At 37.7% G+C, this 20,072-nt stretch overlaps 1 protein-coding gene across 1 annotated transcript in view; it reads right to left on the minus strand.

Moving 5' to 3' along the window:
• Positions 1-20,072, minus strand: part of DOCK3 (dedicator of cytokinesis 3) — a 441,430-nt gene that overhangs the window by 114,299 nt on the left and 307,059 nt on the right. Inside the window, exons 11-12 of the mRNA XM_046674809.1 lie at positions 16,307-16,367; positions 14,880-15,027 (exon numbers count right to left, since the gene is read on the minus strand). Coding sequence (XP_046530765.1) covers positions 14,880-15,027; positions 16,307-16,367 — 209 coding nt within the window. The remainder of the gene's footprint in view (positions 1-14,879; positions 15,028-16,306; positions 16,368-20,072) is intronic.

A 20,072-nucleotide genomic window follows, 5' to 3' on the forward strand; every position in this document is an offset into this window, starting at 1 on the left:
TAATATCTTATAATTTTCAGTGTATAGGTCTTTCACCTCCTTGGTTAAATTTATCCCTAGGTATTTTATTCTTTTTGTTGCAATTGTAAATGGGATTGTATTCTTGATTTCTCTTCCTGCTAGTTAGCTGTTAAGTGTATAGAAATGTGACTAATTTTTGCATGTTGATTTTGTACCCTGCAATTTTCCTGAATTCATTAATTATTTCTAATAGTTTTTTGGGGGAGTCTTCAGGGTTTTCTATACATATAATCATGTCATCTGCAAATAGTGACAGTTTTACTTCTTCCTTTCCAATTTGGATATCTTTATTTATTTTTCTTGCCTAATTGCTTGGCTAGGAATTCCAATACTATGGTGAATAAGAATGGTGAGAGCAGGTATCCTTGTCTTGTTCCTATTCTTAGAGGGATAGCTTTCAATTTGTCACTGAGTATGATGTTAGCTGTAGGTTTGTCATATATGGCCTTTATCAAACTGAGGTACATTCCTTCTATTCCCATTTTATCGAGATTTTTTATTATAAATGGATGTTGAATCTTGTCAAATGCTTGCTCTGCATCTACTGAGATGATCATGTGATTTTTATTCTTCATTTTGTTAATGTGGTGTATCACAATGATTGATTTGCAGATGTTGAATCATCCCTGAGTCCCTGGAATAAATCTCACTTGATCATGGTGTATGATCCTTTTAATGTATTGTAGTATTTGATTTGCTAATATTTTGTCAAGAATTTTTGCATCTACCTTCATCAGTGATACTGGCCTGTAATTTTCCTTTTTTCTGTTGTGTCTGCTTTTGGGGGTAATGGTGGCCCCATAAAATAAGTTAGGAAGTGTCCCCTCCTCTTCAATTTTTTGGAAGAGTTTGAGGAGGATAGGTATTAAATCCTCTTTAAATGTTTGGTATAATTCACCAGAGAAGTCATCTGGTCCTGGACTTTTGTTTTTTGGGAGGTTTTTGATTACTGTTTTAATCTCTTTACTAGTAATTGATCTATTCATAGTCTCTATTTCTTCTAGATTCAATTTTAGGAGGTTGTGTGATTCTAAGAATTTATCCGTTTCTTCTAGGTTATCCAATTTGTCGGCACACAGCTTTTCATGGTATTCTCTTATAATCCTTTGTATTTCTAGGGTATCCATTATAATTTCTCCTCTTTCATTTCTGATTTTATTTCTTTGAGTCTTCTCTTTTTCTTAGTGAATCTAGCTAAGGGTTGTCAATTTTCTAATCTTTCCAAAGAACCAGCTCTTACTTTCATTGATCTTTTCTATTATCTTTTCAGATTCTGTTTTATTTCTGCTCTGATTTTTATTGTTTTCTTCCTTCTATTGACTTTCGGTTTCATTTGTTCTTCTTTTTCTAGTTCCTTTAGGTGTACTGTTAGATTGAGATTTTTCTTGTTATTTGAGATAGGCCTGTATTGCTATAAACTTCCCTCATAGTACTGCTTTTGATGCATCCCACAGATTTCGGTATGTTGTGTTTGCATTTTCATTTGTCTCTAGGCATTTTTTGATTTCTCCTTTGATTCCTTCATTGATCCAATAATTGTTCAGTCTCTACATATTTGTGACTTTTCTAGCTTTCTTCTTGTAGTTGATTTCTAGTTTCATACTACTGTGGTCAGAAAAGATGCTTGACATGATTTTAATCTTCTTAAATTTATGGAGACTTGTTTTGTTTCCCAACATATGGTATATCTCTGAGAATGTTCCATGTGCACGTGAGAAGAATGTGCATTACACTGCTTTTGGATGGAATATTATATTTGTATCTACTAAGTCTATCTGACCTAATGTTTCATTTGAGGCCACTGTTTCCTTGTTAACTCTCTGTCTGGATGATCTATCCATTAATGTAAGGGGGGGTATTAAAGTCCTCTACTTTTATTGTGCTGCTATCAATTTCTCCCTTTAGGTCTGTTACTAGTTACTTTATATACTTGGTGCGCCTATGTTAGGTGCATTTATATTAATGAATGTTATGCCTTCTTGGTGGAATTTCCCTTTTATCATTATATAAAGTCCACCTTTGTCTCTTACCATCGTTTTTGGCTTGAAATATATTTAGTCTCATATAAGTATAGCTACACCCACTTTCTTTCTGGTTGCCATTTCTTTGGAGTATCATCTTCTATCACTTCATTTTGAGCCTACATTTGTCTTTAGAGCTAAGACAGGTCTCCTTGAGGCAGTATATTGTTGGATCTTGATTTTAAATCTATCCACTCACTCTGTGTCTTTTGATTGGTGATTCAATCCATTTACATTTAGGGTGATTACTGATACATGAGGGCTTAATACTGCCATTTTATCTTTCATTTTATGGTTGTTCTATATTTTCATTGTTTCCTTCTCCTTGTGTTTCCGTGTTCCATTTCAGTTTGGTGGTTTTCTGTCATGTGTTTCTCACTTTCCTCTCTTCTTATGTTTCATGACTGCTCTGAATTTTTATTTTGTGGTTATCATGAGGTTTGTACAAAAGATCTCATAGATGAGGTAGCCCCTTTATTTTATTTTATTTTACTTTATTTTTATTGAGTTAATGATAGGTTACAATCTTGCAAAATTTCAGTTGTACATTAATGTTTGTCATTCGTGTTGTAGGTGCACCACTTCACCCTTTGTGCCCACCCCCCACCCCACGTTTCCCCTGGTAGCCACTAAACTGTTCTTAGTCCATAATTTTAAACTCCTCATATGAGTGGAGTCATACACAGATTATCCTTCTCTTGCTGGCTTATTTCACTTAACATAATTCCCTCAAGGTCCATCCATGTTATTGCAAATGGAATGATTTTGTTCTGTTTTGCAGCTGAGTAGTATTCCATTGTATATATGTACCACATCTTCTTTATCCATTCGTCTGTTGATGGGCACTTAGGTTGCTTCCACGTCTTGGCTATTGTGAACAGTGCTGCAATAAACATTGGGGTGCATGGGACTTTTGGGATTGCTGACTTCAGGGTCTTTGAATAAATACCCAGTAGTGGGATGGCTGGATCGTATGGAAGTTCTATTTTTAGGTTTTGAGGAATCTCCATACTGTTTTCCATAGTGGCTGCACCAGTTTGCATTCCCACCAGCAGTGTATGAGTGTTCCTTTTTCTCCGCAACCTCTCCAACATTTGTTGCTATTAGTTTTAGATATTTTTGTCATTCTAACGGGTGTAAGGTGATATCTTAGTGTAGTTTTGATTTGCATTTCCCTGATGATCAGCGATGATGAGCATCTTTTCATGTGCCTATTTGCCAGCAGTATATCTCCTTTGGAGAAATGTCTGTTCATGTCTCCAGCCCATTTTTTGATTGGGTTGTTTGACTTTTTGTTGTTGAGTTGTGAGAGTTCTTTATATATTATGGATATTAAGCTTTTGTCAGATATATGACTTGCAAATATTTTTTCCCAGTTAGTGGGTTGTTTTTTTGTTTCAATCCTGTTTTCATTTGCCTTGAAGAAGCTCTTTAGTCTGATGAAGTCCCATTTGTTTATTCTTTCTATTGTTTCCCTTCTCTGAGAAGGCATGGTGTCCGAAAAGATCCTTTCAATACTAATGTCAAAGAGTGTACTGCCTACATTTTCTTCTAGAAGCCTTATGGTTTCAGGTCTCACCTTTAGGTCTTTGATCCATTTTGAGTTTATTTTGGCGAATGGTGAAAAAGAATGGTCAATTTTCATTCTTTTACATGTGGCTTTCCAGTTTCCCCAGCACCATTTGATAAAAAGACTTTCTTTTCTCCATTGTATGCCCTCAGCTCCTTTGTCGAAGATTAGCCGTCCATAGATGTGTGGTTTTATTTCTGGGCTTTCAATTCTGTTCCATTGATCTGTGCACCTGTTTCTGTACCAGTACCATGCTGTGTTGATTACTGTAGCTTTGTAGTGTGTTTTGAAGTCAGGGATTGTGATGCCTCCCGTTTTGTTCTTTTTTTCTCAGGATTGCTTTAGAAATTCGGGGTCTTTTGTTGCCCCACATGAATTTCAGGATTCTTTGTTCTAATTCTGTAAAGAATGTCATTGGGATTCTGATTGGGATGGTGTTGAATCTGTAGATTGCTTTAGGTAGAATGGACATTTTAACTATGTTTATTCTTCCAATCCGTGTACATGGAATGTCTTTCCATCTCCTTATGTCGTCATCCAATTCTCTCAGAAAGGCCTTGTAATTTTCATTATATAGGTCCTTCACTTCCTTAGTTAAATTTACCCCAAGGTATTTTATTCTTTTTGTTGCGATTGTGAATGGTATTGTATTCTTGAGTTCTTTTTCTGTTGGTTCATTACTGGAGTATAGAAATGCTACTGATTTATGCAAATTGATTTTATACCCTGCAACTTTGCTGTAGTTGTTGATTACTTCTAACAGTTTTCCAATGGATTCTTTGGGGTTTTCTATATATAAGATCATGTCGTCTGCAAACAGCGAGAGTTTCACTTCTTCCCTCCCTATCTGGATTCCTTTTATTCCTTTTTCTTGCCTGATTGCTCTGGCCAGGACCTCCAGTACTATGTTAAATAAGAGTGGTGATAGAGGGCATCCCTGTCTCGTTCCTGTTTTCAGGGGGATGGCGCTCAGTTTTTGCCCATTGAGTACGATGTTGGCTGTGGGTTTGTCATATATGGCCTTTATTATGTTGAGGTAGTTCCCTTCTATGCCCATTTTGTTCAGAGTTTTTATCATAAATGCTGTTCGATCTTGTCAAATGCCTTCTCTGCATCTATTGAGACGATCATGTGGTTTTTATTCCTCAGTTTGTTGATGTGGTGTATCACGTTGATTGATTTGCGGATGTTGAACCATCCCTGTGTCCCTGGTATGAATCCCACTTGATCATGATGTATGATCCTTTTGATGAATTGCTGAATTCAGGTTGCCAAAATTTTGCTTAGAATTTTTGCATCTATGTTCATCAGTGATATTGGCCTGTAGTTCTTTTTCGTGGTGTCCTTGTCAGGTTTTGGTATCAGCGTGATGTTGGCCTCATAGAATGTGTTAGAAAGTGTTCCATCTTCCCTACTTTTTTGATATAGCTTGAAAAGGATAGGTATTAAATCCTCTTTGAAAGTTTGGTAGAATTCCCCAGGAAAGCCATCTGATCCTGGGGTTTTATTCTTTGGGATGTTTTTGATTGCTGTTCAATCTCTTTCCTTGTGATTGGTCTGTTCAAATTGTCTGCCTCTTCTTGAGTGAGCTTTGGGAGATTGTAGGAGTCCAAGAATTTATCCATTTCCTCTAGGTTATCCATTCTGTTGGCATATAGTTTTTTGTAGTATTCTCTTATAATCCGTTGTATATCTGCAGGGTCTGTTGTTATTTCTCCTCACTCATTGATGATTTTATTTGAGCTTTCTCCCCTTTTTTCTTTGTAAGTCTGGCTAGTGGTTTGTCAATTTTATTTATCTTCTCAAAAAACCAGCTCTTTGTTTCATCGATCCTTTCTATTGCCTTTTTCGTTTCAATAGTATTTATTTCTGCTCTGATTTTTATTATTTCTCTCCTTCTGCTGACTTTGGGCTTTATTTGTTCTTTTTTCTCTAGTTCAGTTAGGTGTACTTTAAGATTGCTTATTTGGGATTTTTCTTGTTTGTTAAGATGTGCCTGTATTGCGATGAATTTTCCTCTTAATACAGCTTTTGCTGTATCCCATAGGAGTTGGTATGGCATGCTATCATTTTCATTTGTTTCCAGGTATTTTTTTATTTCTTCTTTAATTTCTTCAATGATCCATTGCTTGTTCAGTAGTGTGTTGTTTAGTCTCCACATCTTTGTGCCTTTCTCAGCTTTTTTCTTGTGATTAATTTCTAGCTTTATAGCACTATGATTGGAGAAGATGCTTGTTATCATTTCAATTTTTTTAAATTTGTAGAGGCTTGCCTTGTTTCCCAACATATGGTCTATCCTTGAGAATGTTCCATGTGCACTTGAGAAGAATGTGTATTCAGCTCTTTCAGGGTGGAGTGATCTATATATGTCTATTAAGTCCAATTGTTTTAGTTTTTCATTCAGCTCCACTATTTCATTGTTGATTTTCTGTCTGGATGATCTGTCAATTGATGTGAGTGGGGTGTTGAGGTCCCCTACTATTATTGCGTTGTTTTTAATATCTTCCTTTAGGTCTGTTAATAGTTGCTTTATGAATCTTGGGGCTCCTGTGTTGGGTGCACAGATATTTATAAGCGTTATTTCTTCTTGATGAAGTGTCCCTTTGATCATTATATATTGTCCCTCTGTGTCTCTCTTTACCTGTCTTATTTTGAAATCCACTTGGTCTGATATGAGAATTGCAACACCTGCCCTTTTTTCCTTGCTATTTGCTTGAAGTATTGTCCTCCAGCCCTTCACCCTGAGTCTGTGTTTGTCCTTGGGGCTGAGGTGTATTTCCTGGAGGCAACAAATTGTTGGATCTTGTTCTTTAATCCATTTTGCCACTCTGTGTCTGTTTACTGGAGAGTTCAATCCGTTTACACTGAAAGTGATTATTGATGCATGTGGACTTAATGCTGTCAATCTGTCGCTCATTATCTTGTTTTCCTGCCTTTCTTTTCCTGTGTGCTTTAGACTACCCATTTAATACTGCAATTTCTTATGCTGGGTTTCTTAGATTTTTCCTTATTTATGATTTGTCACTCTTTTCTGTACTTTATTTTAGTGTCTACCTTGAAGTTTGTATTTAGAATCTCGTGTATAATATAGTCTATTCTCTGGTGGTCTCTTACTTACTTGACCAATATGGATTTAGACCCTTTGCTCTTCCCCTCCTAAATAATTATTTTCATTTCTTATTCCAACTCGTGTTATGAATTTGTAGTTAGAGTGATAAGATCGTCCTTGCTTTGGTAGTTTCCTTACCTTTACCCTAGTGCTATAGTTGAATATTTGCTATCCTGTTCTGGTTCTATCCATCGGTCTCCCTAGTCTGTGGATTGTGACCCCTTTCTCCCTTTTTTCTTTTTTCAGGTATGAGAGCCTTCTTGAGGATTTCTTGTAGTGGAGGGCTTTTAGTTACAAATTCCCCTAACTTTTGTTTGTCTGGAAAATATTTAATTTCTCCCTCATATCTGAAGGAAATTCTTGCTGGATAGAGTATTCTTGGCTGAAGACTTTTATCTTTTAAAGCTTTGAATATGTCACTCCATTCTCTCCTAGCTTGTAAGGTTTCTGTAGAGAAACCCGCTGACAGTCTGACAGGGGCTCCTTTATAGGTTATTCTCTTCTTTTTTCTTACTTCCCTGAGTATTCTTTCCTTATCTTTCCTTCTTGCCAATTTTACTACTATGTGCCTTGCAGTAGGTCTTTTTACATTGACAAATCTAGGAGATCTGAAAGCTTCCTCTACACACATTTCTCCCTCAATCCCTAGATTTGGGAAGTTCTCTTCAATAATTTCGTTAAGCATACTTTCTACTCCATTTTCCTTTTCCACATTCTCGGGAATTCCTATGATCCTTATGTTCTTACTCCTCACTGAATCCACTATCTCGCGGAGATTTTCCTCATTTTTTTAAATTCTTAGTTCTCTTTCTTCCTCTGGAGCCATTCAGCACGTCTATCTTCAATTATGTTAATTTGCTCTTCTATGGTATCTACACGGGCATTCAGGGAATCCGTATTCTGTTTTATCTGGTCCATTGTGTTTTTCATCTCTAGTAATTCTGTTTGATTCTTCTTTATGATTTCAATCTCTTTTGTGAAGTAACTCCAGAACTTGGCTTGTTTCTCTATCTTTCTCTCTACCACATTGAGTTTTTTGATTATAGCTGCTCTGAACTCATTATCACTTAGTTTACCTAATTCCAAGTCCTCAGGACTTAATTCTATGTTTTTATTGTTTTCTTTCTGGTCTGGGTCTTTTATAAATTGCTGGATGGTAGAGGAGCGGTTTTTTTCGCATGGTGGTAGAATTCGGTTGCAGTTACAGCCTGTCACCACTAATGGGGGTCGAGAGCCACGTGTTGTGAGCTCTCTACCTACAGACAAGATGGCTGCGCCCAGTGGCTTTGCCGGGAGGGAGGGGCTGCTATTCTCGCGCCTGATCTGGATTCAGATCAGTTCTGTTCTCTGATCTCCCAAGGCCTTGGGTTTATGGGGTCGCCGGGGACGGAAGCTTTCCCCCCGTCAGCAGGTTTCCACTGAACCAGCAGCAGGAGTCCTGGATGATCCCCGGTCACGCTGAGGTAGCCCCTTTCTACTGATAGTGTCTCGTCTCCATTTGCCTATGCAGGTTTCATCCTCTTCCTCTTCCCCTTCTACATTTTTGTTGACCCAAATTATCCCTTTTTCTATTGTGAGTTTGTTATCAAATTGAAGTGGTTACAGTTATCTTTAATGCTTCCTTTCCTTTTAGCTGTTATGTTATAATTAAGTGTTTATTAACCTGTTCTGATATAGAGTTACAATTTTCTGACTCTGTCTACTTATCACCTTGGTTAAAACTTTGTATACCTTTGCTTTCTTGCTTCAGGCAGGAGAGCTCTTTTCAAGATTTCTGGTAAGACAGGTCTAGTGGTGATGAACTCCCTCAGCTTTTGTTTGTCTGGGAAAGCCTTTATTTCTCCTTCATATTTGAAAGATAACTTTGTTGGATAGAGTATTGTTAGCTGACACTTTTTATCATTCAATATTTTAAATATATCATTCCACTGTCTTCTGACCTGTAGTGTTTCTGCTGAGAAATCTGCTGATAGCCTAATGGGAGTTCCTTTGTAGGTTATTTTCTTCTCTCTGGCCACCCTTAATATTTGTTATCATTGAATTTTGACAGAATGTGCGTTGGAGAAGGTCTTTTAATATGATATGTCTTGGAGAAAGTCTTTTGAGATAATTAGGTGTTCTGTTACCCTCATGTACTTGTATATCCAGTTCTTTCCCCAGGTTTGGGAAGTTCTCAGCTATTAATTCATTAAATAAGCGCTCTGCTCCCTTCTCCCTCTCTTCTTCTTCTGGGATACCCATTATCCTTACATTGCAGATAGGTATTTGAGTCAAATATTCTTGTAGAATTTCTCCATTTTAAAAAATCTTAGTTCTCTCTCCTCTTCCATCTGAATCATTTCTAGATTTCTATCTTCAAGCTAGCTAATTCTCTCTTCCACATGGTCTGCTCTATTTCCAATGCTTTCTACTTTATTCTTCATCTCATGCATTATGTTCATCAGCTCCAGAATTTCTGTTCGGTTCTTTTTTAAGACTTTCAATCTCTTTGGTGAAGTACTCCTTCTGTTCATTAATTTTATTCCTGAGCTAATTGAGTCTTTCTGAGTTTTCTTGTAATTTGTTGAGTTTCTTCATGACAGCTATTTTGAATTCTCTGTCAGCTAGATCACAATCTTCTGTGACTTCACGTTGGGTTTCTGGAGAGTTTTCATTTTCTTTTTGTGATACCATGTTACTGTAGTTTTTCATGGTCCTTGACGAGTTGGTCCTCTGCCGGCACGTTCGTAATAGCAAACAAGTTTCTTATTTGGGTAAGGCTTTGTTTTCTTTGATTCTGAGCTGCCTCTGGTTGTATTTGAGAGCCTGTGCTTCCCACCTTCCATTGCCTCTGCCAGAAGTGTTATTATCAGTGCCCTTGTTGTCCTGCTTGTGCCTCTGAGGTTGCTGGTGCCTTGCTGCTTATGATATTGCTGCAATGATGGGTGTCACCACCAGAGTCAGTGGGCTGGCAAGCACGTCTGCTGCTTCTGGGGTAGCCTGGGTCATGGAATCCCTCGCCATGGCACAGGAAGGAGAAGAGTGGGATGGGAACTGGAGTCACAAGCACCTCCGCCATGTCCAGGTTTGTTGGGTCTGCAGGCACTGTTGCTACAGGTTGGGGAGTCAAAGTTGTGAGCACAGCTGCAGCTAAGGGGGGACTAAAGTTGTGGGCTCTGCTGTTGCTGTTACCTGGCTCTCCAAGGGCTCAGGCACTGCTACTCCCAGCTTTTCTGGGGGCACTGGTACCATGCTGCCAGGGCCACTGGGTTCGTAGGTGTCACCACTGCTGCCAGGTGAGCTGGGGTCATGGGCAACAATGCTACTGCCACAGGGGTAGGGCTATCTGGGTTGCAAGCACTGCCAGGGCTCCTGAAGCCTCTGGTCTTGGGTGCCAGCATGGTTCCTAGAACCTCAGGTCACAGACACTTCCGCTGCTGTTGGGGGCCTGGGGTCTTGGATGTAGGAGGAGGCTGGGTTAGAGGTACAGTCGTGGTTCCTGGAGCCTCTGGTATGGGTCCCTCAGCATTTTCTGGTGCCGCTGGGAGCATGGGCTGCCTGGGTTCCCGGGGCCTCCATTCATGGGCATTACTGCAGCTCCTGGGACCTCTGGTTGCAGGCGTGGCTGCAGCCCTGGAGCTTCTAGTCTCAGGAGCTGCTGCTACTGCTCCCCTTGTTTCAATGTCTCCAGGAGGTCCAGTCCACCCACCTTCAGATGTATAGATCTATGGATCTCTCAGGCATTCTGGTGTGCTGTGCAGAGAATCTTTTGTTGGGCCATGGATGTCCTACTGGTTGTAACTTACAGGGGAGAAACAAAGGGAACAACTCACTCTGCCATGATGCTGATGGCACCTTTCAGGAATACTTATTTTTACTTTTATTTTCAGGTGGTAGAAGGGCTTCCATGAGTAACACTTCTGTCCCTTCCATCACTTTCCTGGGAGAAGAAGTGACTTCTTTGGCCAGTGCTTCCAGGAGAAGGACCCAGGCATGAACATCTCAGTTCTCCCTCTTTCCTCTTTTGGGACCAACCTGTTTGCAGAAAGCATACAATCTCTGCACCACCAGGCTCCACAATGATGGTGACTTTAAAAGTCTTTCTAATTCAGGGTTATGTTAATCACAACTTGTAGTGGGTTGAATGGTAAAAAGATATGTCCATATCCTAATCCCTGGAACCTGTGAATACTGCCTTATTTGAAAAAATGGTCTTCATGGGTGTAATTAGTTAAGGATCTTCAGATGAGGAGATTATCTTGGACTATCTGGTTGAGCCCAAGTTCAACGACAAATGTTCTCAGAGAAAGGCAGAGGGAAATTTAAGATAGACAGAAGAGAAAAAGATACAGACAGAAGAGGAAGCAATGTGACCACAGAAGCAGAGACTGGAGTGATGAAGCCCCAAGTTAAGGCATGCTATGGCCATCAGAAGCTGGAAGATGCAAAGAGCAGATTTTACCCTAGAGACTCCAGAAGGAGTGTTGTCCTGCTGGCATCTTGATTCAGGACTTCTGGCCTTCAGATTGAGATCAAATTTCTTTTGCTTTAAACCACCAAATTTGTGGTAATTTGTTATACTAGTCATAGGAAACAAATACAAAAGTCCACGTGGCTCACAGATCTAGACTATAATCTCAAATCTAAGTTTTGTCACTAATAAAGGTGACACACTTATCTGTACTACTTACATATATATACACACTGCAAATTTATATCTATGCTACTCTACATTGTATAGCCGTTTTTATATACACTCGCTTAACATTCTAATCTCAGAACCAATCTATTGATATCCATTAGCCCCCTCAAACTGCAAAAACAGAATTTTATTCTTAGTTTACTAAGCAGAAATTATTAAATCATGGGGAATGAAGGTTGACTTTTGTCAAGTATCTTTTTTGATATTAGGATGATCGTATAGTTTTTTCCCCTCTGATGTATTCTATGCTAACTGCATGGTGATCAGAAAATGCGGCTTGTGCCTTGTGGAATTTATAGAAATTTTTTCTATGAATAAATTTTGTAAGTGTTCCATGAGCAGCAGAAAAGATATATTCTGTTTGTTGGACAAAAAATTTGCTTAGAGCTGGGAGACATATGGCTTGGGGAGCTGGGATATTCTGGTTATACCTACTGTCCTGGCATCAACATCACTCCTTTTGACTATTACAGAGTCCTGATTTAGATGATAAATTATGCTCACCCTACTTAGAGGTAGGAGAAAAAGTGGCTAAGAGTATGGTCTCTTAACCAGGCTGCTCAGGCACATGCCTCACCATCCTCTGCCCTGTTTCCTCATCTGTAAAAGACAGACAGTAACAGCTCATGATGAGTGCTTAACAATGATGACTGTCATTATCTGTCACATCAATTTTACTCAGATTCTCTCCTAAGTCAGATTTATTTATCTTATTTAGATATTTGTCTCCAACCTTATTTATTTTTGTCTTCTTACCTGTGAAGAGGCATGTTAGTTATATACATAAAGGTCATGACAACCAGATCTTCACCATACATTCCACCATGTATTGGTATAAAAGCTCTTTCTATCCCTGTTGAGGGGAAAAAAAGGGCTTTCTGGAACACAGGTGAGATAGAGGCAGAGATGTTGGCAAGGACACCTAGACTCTCATCCTGCTTTCTCTCCCCCAGTTAAGGAAGTAGGTATGTTAAGGCTGAGTTTGGTCAAGATTTCTTTAAACTGAAGTACATGGACTGTTGGGCAAATGTCTCCAGAATGGAGGTAGGAACCCTGAGTTTAATGGGTAGCATAGAAGTAACCCTCTACTTTGCAGAGACCAAGTAATCAGGGGCTGGTCCTGCTGGGGATTCTGGGGCTGAGGGAGTGAGTGGTGCTGTCATGTGCTGTGTCTGTGCCTGGCCTGAGAAGTCACTTCGCTTCCCGTGAGATCATGAGTTCTTGGAGGATAAATAGGAAATCAAATTTAACCTTACAGTGTGTGTGTTCTTTTTCTATCAATTCCTGATTTTCCTGACACAGGACACTCATTCCATAGATTTTACCTTAATTTATCATTAATATTGTGACATATTTTCATTTTGTTTGTATTTGACTACTATACTTAGCCGGCTTTAATCTTTTTGTGTCTCCCACTATCTTTGTCTCTTACTATATCACATAGATGGATTTTTTTGGACTCTTTTTCCAGAATTTTTATCTAATAGGGTTTTCTTTCATCTCAATTATATTTACTGTTATAATTGATATGGATGGGCTTTCTTCTGTCTTTTGGTCTAGGCATTCTGATTTTTCTCAAATGCTCTTTTACAGCAGCTTTTGTACCGTATGATCTATGTTCTTACATGGACCTTTGTGATGGATGATTATATATGCTGCATTTATTTCTATTTGGGTTTCCTTCAGGATAAAAATGTCCAAATTTTTAGTAACAGAAATATTAATGCAGTTTTCTAACCTAATTTGTGCCTTTATTATTACTGGTTAATAAGAAGTATGATAACCCAACAGCAATAAAAACTAAACATTGACCATAAGGAAGAATTAACATTTTAAAAATAACCTGTTCTATAAAGCCTGTGACATGACTTCTATTTCTAGCATTTTTTGTTATTGTTGCTGTTTTTGAATCACTATAGGTTAAATAAAAGATTAATTTTTTTAAATTAAAATATGATTACTACCATTCTCTTGTTCTTCTAAGAAATGTCATTAATTTGCCGAGTCACTTACTTAACCATGGTGTTGACCATCTCTTCCTCAGTAAGATGGTGAACCCCCACTCAGTGCACAAGATTGGTATAAAGTTTCAATGTGATTATACATCCAGAAGAGCTCTGAAAGAGCACAGAGCACTAAACAAATGTACACTGGTATTACTATTGAAAACAGGTGACATTTTATGTGACCATTATGGAGCAATTAAGATATTATGGATGGAATTATGTAGGATTTATATTTTAGATGTTAAAGTGGAACTTTAATAAAATGTGGTTGATTACATAAAGGTCCAAATTAAGTGTAATTATGAATTAAGTTCATTTCCTGACTGAATCAGATAGGACAGATAATACAGAAAAATATCCATACAATATTATGGTGAAGATATATTAACACGGTGATTGGCAGTATAAGATTTAATTTGGAAAAACAATATTGGGTTGAAACCAAAAGAGGACAGATTTTAAAAAAAAATCTCACAGTTAGAAATACAGCTGCTTTAAAAACTCACTACGGGGCCGGCCCAGTGGGGTAGTGGTTAAGTTCATGTGCTCCACTTCTGCAGTCCAGTGTTTGCAGGTTTGCATCCTGGGTGTGGACCTAGCACTGCTTGTCAGGCCACACTGTGGCAGCATCCCACATAAAATGGAGGACGATTGGCACAGCTGTCAGCTCAGTGACACTCTTCCTCAAGCAAAAAGGGGAAGATTGGCAACAGATGTTAGCTTAGGGACAATCTTCCTTACAAAAAAACCCAAAAAAACCCTCAAGACTGATCATGTTTTCAGTACTACTATTCATGCCTAAGTCTCTATAAGCAAATCCAGATGATATGCCTGGATTCTGTGTTTCTTTTCCTTGTTTTTTTCTATTGCTTAACAAGAGTCAGGAGGAAACATACTGCTTCTATAAGGCAGACCCTTTGGCTTATGAACACTAAAAATAATGCCACACCTGGTTGGACGTGTCTTACAGATCTGTGGTGGCAGAAGTGAAGAGTGAAACCTCAGCTCCTCAGAAAAACTGGCTTTTCTTCAAAGATAGGGCACCTTGACTTGTGGTCATTCTTTGAAGAAATCTGCATCAGTAACCAGCTCAGTTACAATAGCTGGTGGGCAAGTATTAGACACGGAGGACTCTTTTATATCCAAAACACATGAGAAATTACATTATTAGTTTTTCTGTGAATATATAAGGTTGGTTAATCCTGGATAGAAGAGGAAATGTGTACTACCAGACTTTTACTTTAGGACAGAAGGTTCCAAATTCAGCTGATTCAGAATCACCTGGGAAACTTATTTAAAATATAGCTGTTTAAGCCCCAACCCAAACCTTATTCGAAGTCTCTGCATTTTCAAAAAACTCCCTATCCAACATATCTTGAAGATTCTGTGTCCCACAAAGCTTGAGAACTGTCAACAGTGCTGGGATGTCTAATGTTGCCAATCATTAACATTTCCAACATCCATTACTCACGTGTAAACCTTAAGAACAAAATCCTTTTCTTCCTTTAATTCTGTGAGCGACTGTAGGACATCCAGGATACTTAGGACTGCACAGCCATATGGTCGCCGGTAGTGCAGGTGAGCAGGGCCCTTCTTTGAGTCATTCAGGAGCATCCGGCCTGGCGTACAGCAGAAAACACCAGTCAGATTAAGAATTCCAAATTTCTCTTCAGCATCACCTGATTTTCATCCAAGGATGCCAGAGCTATAGGCAGCTTAGAGATCCTCTAAACTGGAAGACTAATTTAGGAGTGAAGGGAGTCATCCAAAGATGCAAGGATATTTATGTGGAGGAATGCGAAACAGGCCTTTGGCCAGGGATCTTCCCCTGCAACACATTCAATCAATCGTCCTTACAATGTACCTCAACACCAACAGTCCATTTATTAATCATATAAAAATAAAACAGTGGTTTCATGAATTTCTTAGAAAAAATAGTGTGCTAACAGTTAAACTTTTTAGGCATATTAAAGATACAAAGTTTAGTATTTTAGCTGCCAGGTAAAAACTATGTATGCACAGATAAGGAGGACAATTTATTATTTTTCCAACCAAATTTTGTGCCAAAACTGCTCCAAAACCACTCTGGGAGTGAAAGCAGTCTCAGAAAGTAGACGAAAGCTTGATTTTCCAGCTTACCAAGGTTGTACCTACAGTGGCAAAAGGACTTACAAATGCAAAACTTGAACCTCAACAAATGCTTTATTAGGTACAGCAAAACAAAAATGAAAAGTACAGCAAAACAGTTGTTTTGTTGGCAAAGCATTAAAAAATATCCTTTGACAAAAATGTACAAGATACGCCAGAGCCTAAATCTATGGAGGAAGACTTGGTTAGTCACAGCCCCCCAGATTATGTCATAAACTTGAAATAAGGCTGGGAAACCAACCACAGAGCAGTAACAAAAATCACTTTTTTCATCTTGAGTTGGGGTATAAGTGAGATACCTTTCACCCACTGCAGTAAGCACAGTAATTTTGTAGAAAATAGCATAGATACACACTTGTGGATATGAAACACAGCAAAGCAATTTATCACCTGTTAAACTGATAACTCTGGCAACCTTCTATAAGATCTCTGAGATGGAGGGCTGGTACAGAAGCAGGGTATTGTGAGGAAGAGAATGTCAAAAAGTAGACCACTTGGAAAAAAGAGTTTGGGTACGAAAAACAAATAGGAAGCAGAAGATTTCAAGTGAAAAAAATATGCATTCCTTTATATCAAACTCAGCTATGACAGTAGCTGAGCTTAAAGAAGAACTGTAATACAAGCTGAACTCTACTCCTGAGACCTGACACAACAGGTAAGATCTAGGGAAAAGACAAAGCTCATACATAGTAGATACTTATCCCAAGTTGGGCTGGTCTTAATCATGTGAATAGATAAGGTGGACAGTACCTATTCGTATCACATGGGCAATTATATATAAATCTCTCTTCATATCTTTGCTGCTCAGATCCTAAGAGAAGAGAAAAAATAAGTAAATTAAGGCAATGAATACACAGAAAAGAATTAAAATTTCATTTTGAACCTCATAATGGTTTGCTTTTGTCACTTTTAGTGTATGTTATAGGTGGAGGAGGGGGATTCATAGCAGTTTAATGTTTATAAGATTGCTGCAGTGAAAGTTTGCATATCTTATATGCCTTGGGAAGTTTATTTTATTGACCATATTTTTCCAGCTCTTATTTAGAACTAACAAATATCTATAAGTGTTTTCACATTAGAAATCTTCACGATATTGCCTTACCCATGTTTATTCTAACATCACATAAAAATATTTTGTGGGGCCAGCCTGGTGGCATAGCAGTTAAGCTGGCATCTTTGGCAGCCTGGGGTTCACCTGTGTGGATCTTGAGCGCGGACCTATGCACCACTTATCTAGCCATGCTGTGGCAGGCATCCCACATATAAAATAGAGGAAGATGGGCACAGATGTTAGCTTAGGGCCAATCTTCCTCAGCAAAAAAAGAAGAGGATTGATGGCAGATGTTAGCTCAGGGCTAATCTTCCTCAAAAAACCCCACACATTTTTTAGCAAAAGAAATGTTCAATGCAGAGAAAAGTAAGAAAACACCAAAAAGCTCATTAACAACTGAAAGTTTACAAGTTTATCCGTTACTAATTTTACATTTATTCTGTTGTCCACAAATGATTATTATACACTATCACAGCAGCTGAGCTTAATTTGATCTCCATTTCTACCTTTAGACATTTACCATTTGTACTGAAGTATAAAGCTGAAAATAATGTTATCTGGAAAATTTTAGGGGCTTCCTTTAAGTAAACAAATCTGATCCAGAATCAGAAACTTTTAAAACTAGAGTTATGGAAATAATTTTATACATTAAATTATTTGTTCAGAAGGCATTTTGAAATAAAATGTTTGTTTATGGGTACTTATACTTTAACACACTGTACTTCAATTAATAAAACTTTTTAAATATATATCCTGTTTCACACTTTTCACCAGATCGTTAACTTGCTGCTCACTCCAGGCCATTGTTGTGAATATGGAGTAACCTCCAAATCAGGTTCCCATTAGTTCCTTTCTGCTTCTAGGAAAAAGTCCCTTAGTTTCATTTCCTTCCCATCTTTCATCTTCTGATTGGTCCCAGATGTTTTTCTCTCTTCAATAAAGCAGGAAGAGGGACAATCAAGTGGCAGTCAAAATTTCGAATGAGCTTTGAGATCGAGTCCCCATGTTTGCTTTATTTTTATACCTTATTGCAGGGTTAGGACTACGGCAAGACAAGCAAAACAGCTAAGGTGCAAAATTTAAGGAGGTCTCACTCTCAGGATTCTGTACTTTGGTTATCTCACCTTAGTCCCAGCTCTGCCCTCTAGAGTGGTCTCAAACATATGAGAGCAAAGGAAACATTAAAAAGTAATGTGTAATGGTAAAATTGAAACTTTTAGATTCTAAATGGTTATAATATTTCACCAAATACTTGATAGAACAATGAAATATGCTTACAATAAAATACATTACAAAATAATTTACATAAATTGCTATCTCTGGAGTCACAAAGATACATTTTTACAAAAAAAGCTGTCTTTTGATATTGAAAAAGGATGTTTCAGGCTCCATTTAACTAATTCCTTTAATTTAGAAATAGAATTTAAAATGATATTCTTAAAATAGCATTGTATTTTGAAACTTATTAAGAGAGCTACTAAATAACAAATAGAAATTGAAAAGCAGATTACCATTTTCATGTGCTTTGGGGATTGAAACATGTCTATTACTGAAGGATACAGAAACATTTGACACATATCAGAGTGAAATGGTTCCTTCTACATACTAGATTGTGTTAATCCAAACTATCAAATGACCAAAATAATTATCAATCTCAATAAATCTAGAGAATTCAAGCCAGTTACCAAAGATGAACAAACACTAATCAGATGGGTCGCATATAAGAGCACAGGATCTCTGCCTCGGCTCTGTCTGAGTGAATAAAAAAAAGAAGGCTTAAATATCATTTATGGTATTTTCCAAGTGGCTGGGTAGTAGGGGCTCTTTCTGACCATGTTGTACATGGTACCCAGAACTCTCTATGGTGTTTATTTGAGGTCAACAAACATAATATGATAATAATCAGTGCAAGAAAATATTTGAACTAAAATTATTACTTGTGAGTCCTACTTAATTTCAATGCCAAATTTCAATGTAAAAGCTATCTTATTAAATATAAATGCATGGTTAAACACAGTTACCATAGAATTACTAAACATAAACTCTTCCAGACTAAGAACCAGGTGTGGTTATCCATGTTAAAATACTCACAAGACTGTAAACCAAGAAGGGAAGAGGGGTGACTCAATTCATCATTCACCTGGTGAGCAGGGTTTGAATTTAGATTTACTCACTGAACCATACTCTCCAGTCCTATAGAACTAGAAGCTGGTTCCCAACTACACAGTGGTAGACAGGGCAGTGACTCAGGGCTCAGCATCTTAGACTCAGTTATTGATATGCCATTTGAAACATGGAAAAGTCAATTTACTTCCCTGTGCCTGGACTGCTCTTTTTCTGTAGAGATAATGGAATGTACAAATACAAAACAAAGCCAATTTATTCATACTAACGCTGCAGAAAAGGAGGCAATACTTTAACACGTGATGTTATTATACTAATAATCAACTTCATTCTTAATTCCAAGGAATTACTACCTAAAATTCTATTTTGAAATGTGGAAGAGTGTAAAAAAATGTAGAAAATAGACTTCCAACTAATGCAGAGAAAACAGCACAAGTTCATTCTCTGAGTTGGTCACTCAAATATAATAACATATAAACATATATTTATTTATGTAACAAATGATTACTGAGGCTTTAGTATTTGCCAGGCACTATGTGTGAGGCACTAGATATGTAGTAATGAGTGGATACACAGGCATGCTCTTACACACTCATACACACAGCCATTGTTTCTAATTTGAAAGTCAGAAAAATCTTCACTGTATTAGACATTCATAAATATGAAACACCTCCCTTTTGGATAAAACTCTTCCTGCACAGGAAGCTCTGAAATCTAACAAGGTTAGAAAAACCAGGCTTTACAGAGAACAAGGTTATGCCATGGATAATGTGACTGTTTGTAATATGGCTCTGAAGTCGGTTTGAGTAATCCTGCAAAACTGCTCAGTTTGTATGGTCCTCTTTTCCTGAAGCTATGGTAAGCTAAGAGGTTGGCACTGACCACAGCTGTGGTTGCATTTTCTTGCATTTATTCTGAAACTTGTAACACATATATACCAATCTGGAAAATTCTTTTAGCCCACAGGAGGAATTCAAGTCTTAGATAATCAGAAATCAGGTTCCACCAAAATTATTATTTTTTATAGCTTAAAGTAAAACATGAAAATCTTGGCTAAGACAATCTTATTCAAAAATCTTATGCGCTTTGTAAAAATTCCTCAAATCACTTTTGGGATCTTTTTTAAAAAAAATCCAGGGCTGTACTGGAAAGTGGACTATAGAAGTGGTATTTTTAGCAGCCTTGTGCCTTCTCATTGTGGCAGAATAAGAGCACATTATGAGTGTTAGGTGTATCTCTGATTTATAAAGTTGGAGCTACAGCTTAGCCCTCTGGGCTCATACAGATAATTAAAATGCAGCAAAATGAAAGTTTTGATTTACTGTAATTATATTCAAATAT

This window comes from Equus quagga, chromosome 1 (genome assembly GCF_021613505.1).
Source record: "Equus quagga isolate Etosha38 chromosome 1, UCLA_HA_Equagga_1.0, whole genome shotgun sequence".
NCBI classification, from domain to species: domain Eukaryota; kingdom Metazoa; phylum Chordata; class Mammalia; order Perissodactyla; family Equidae; genus Equus; species Equus quagga.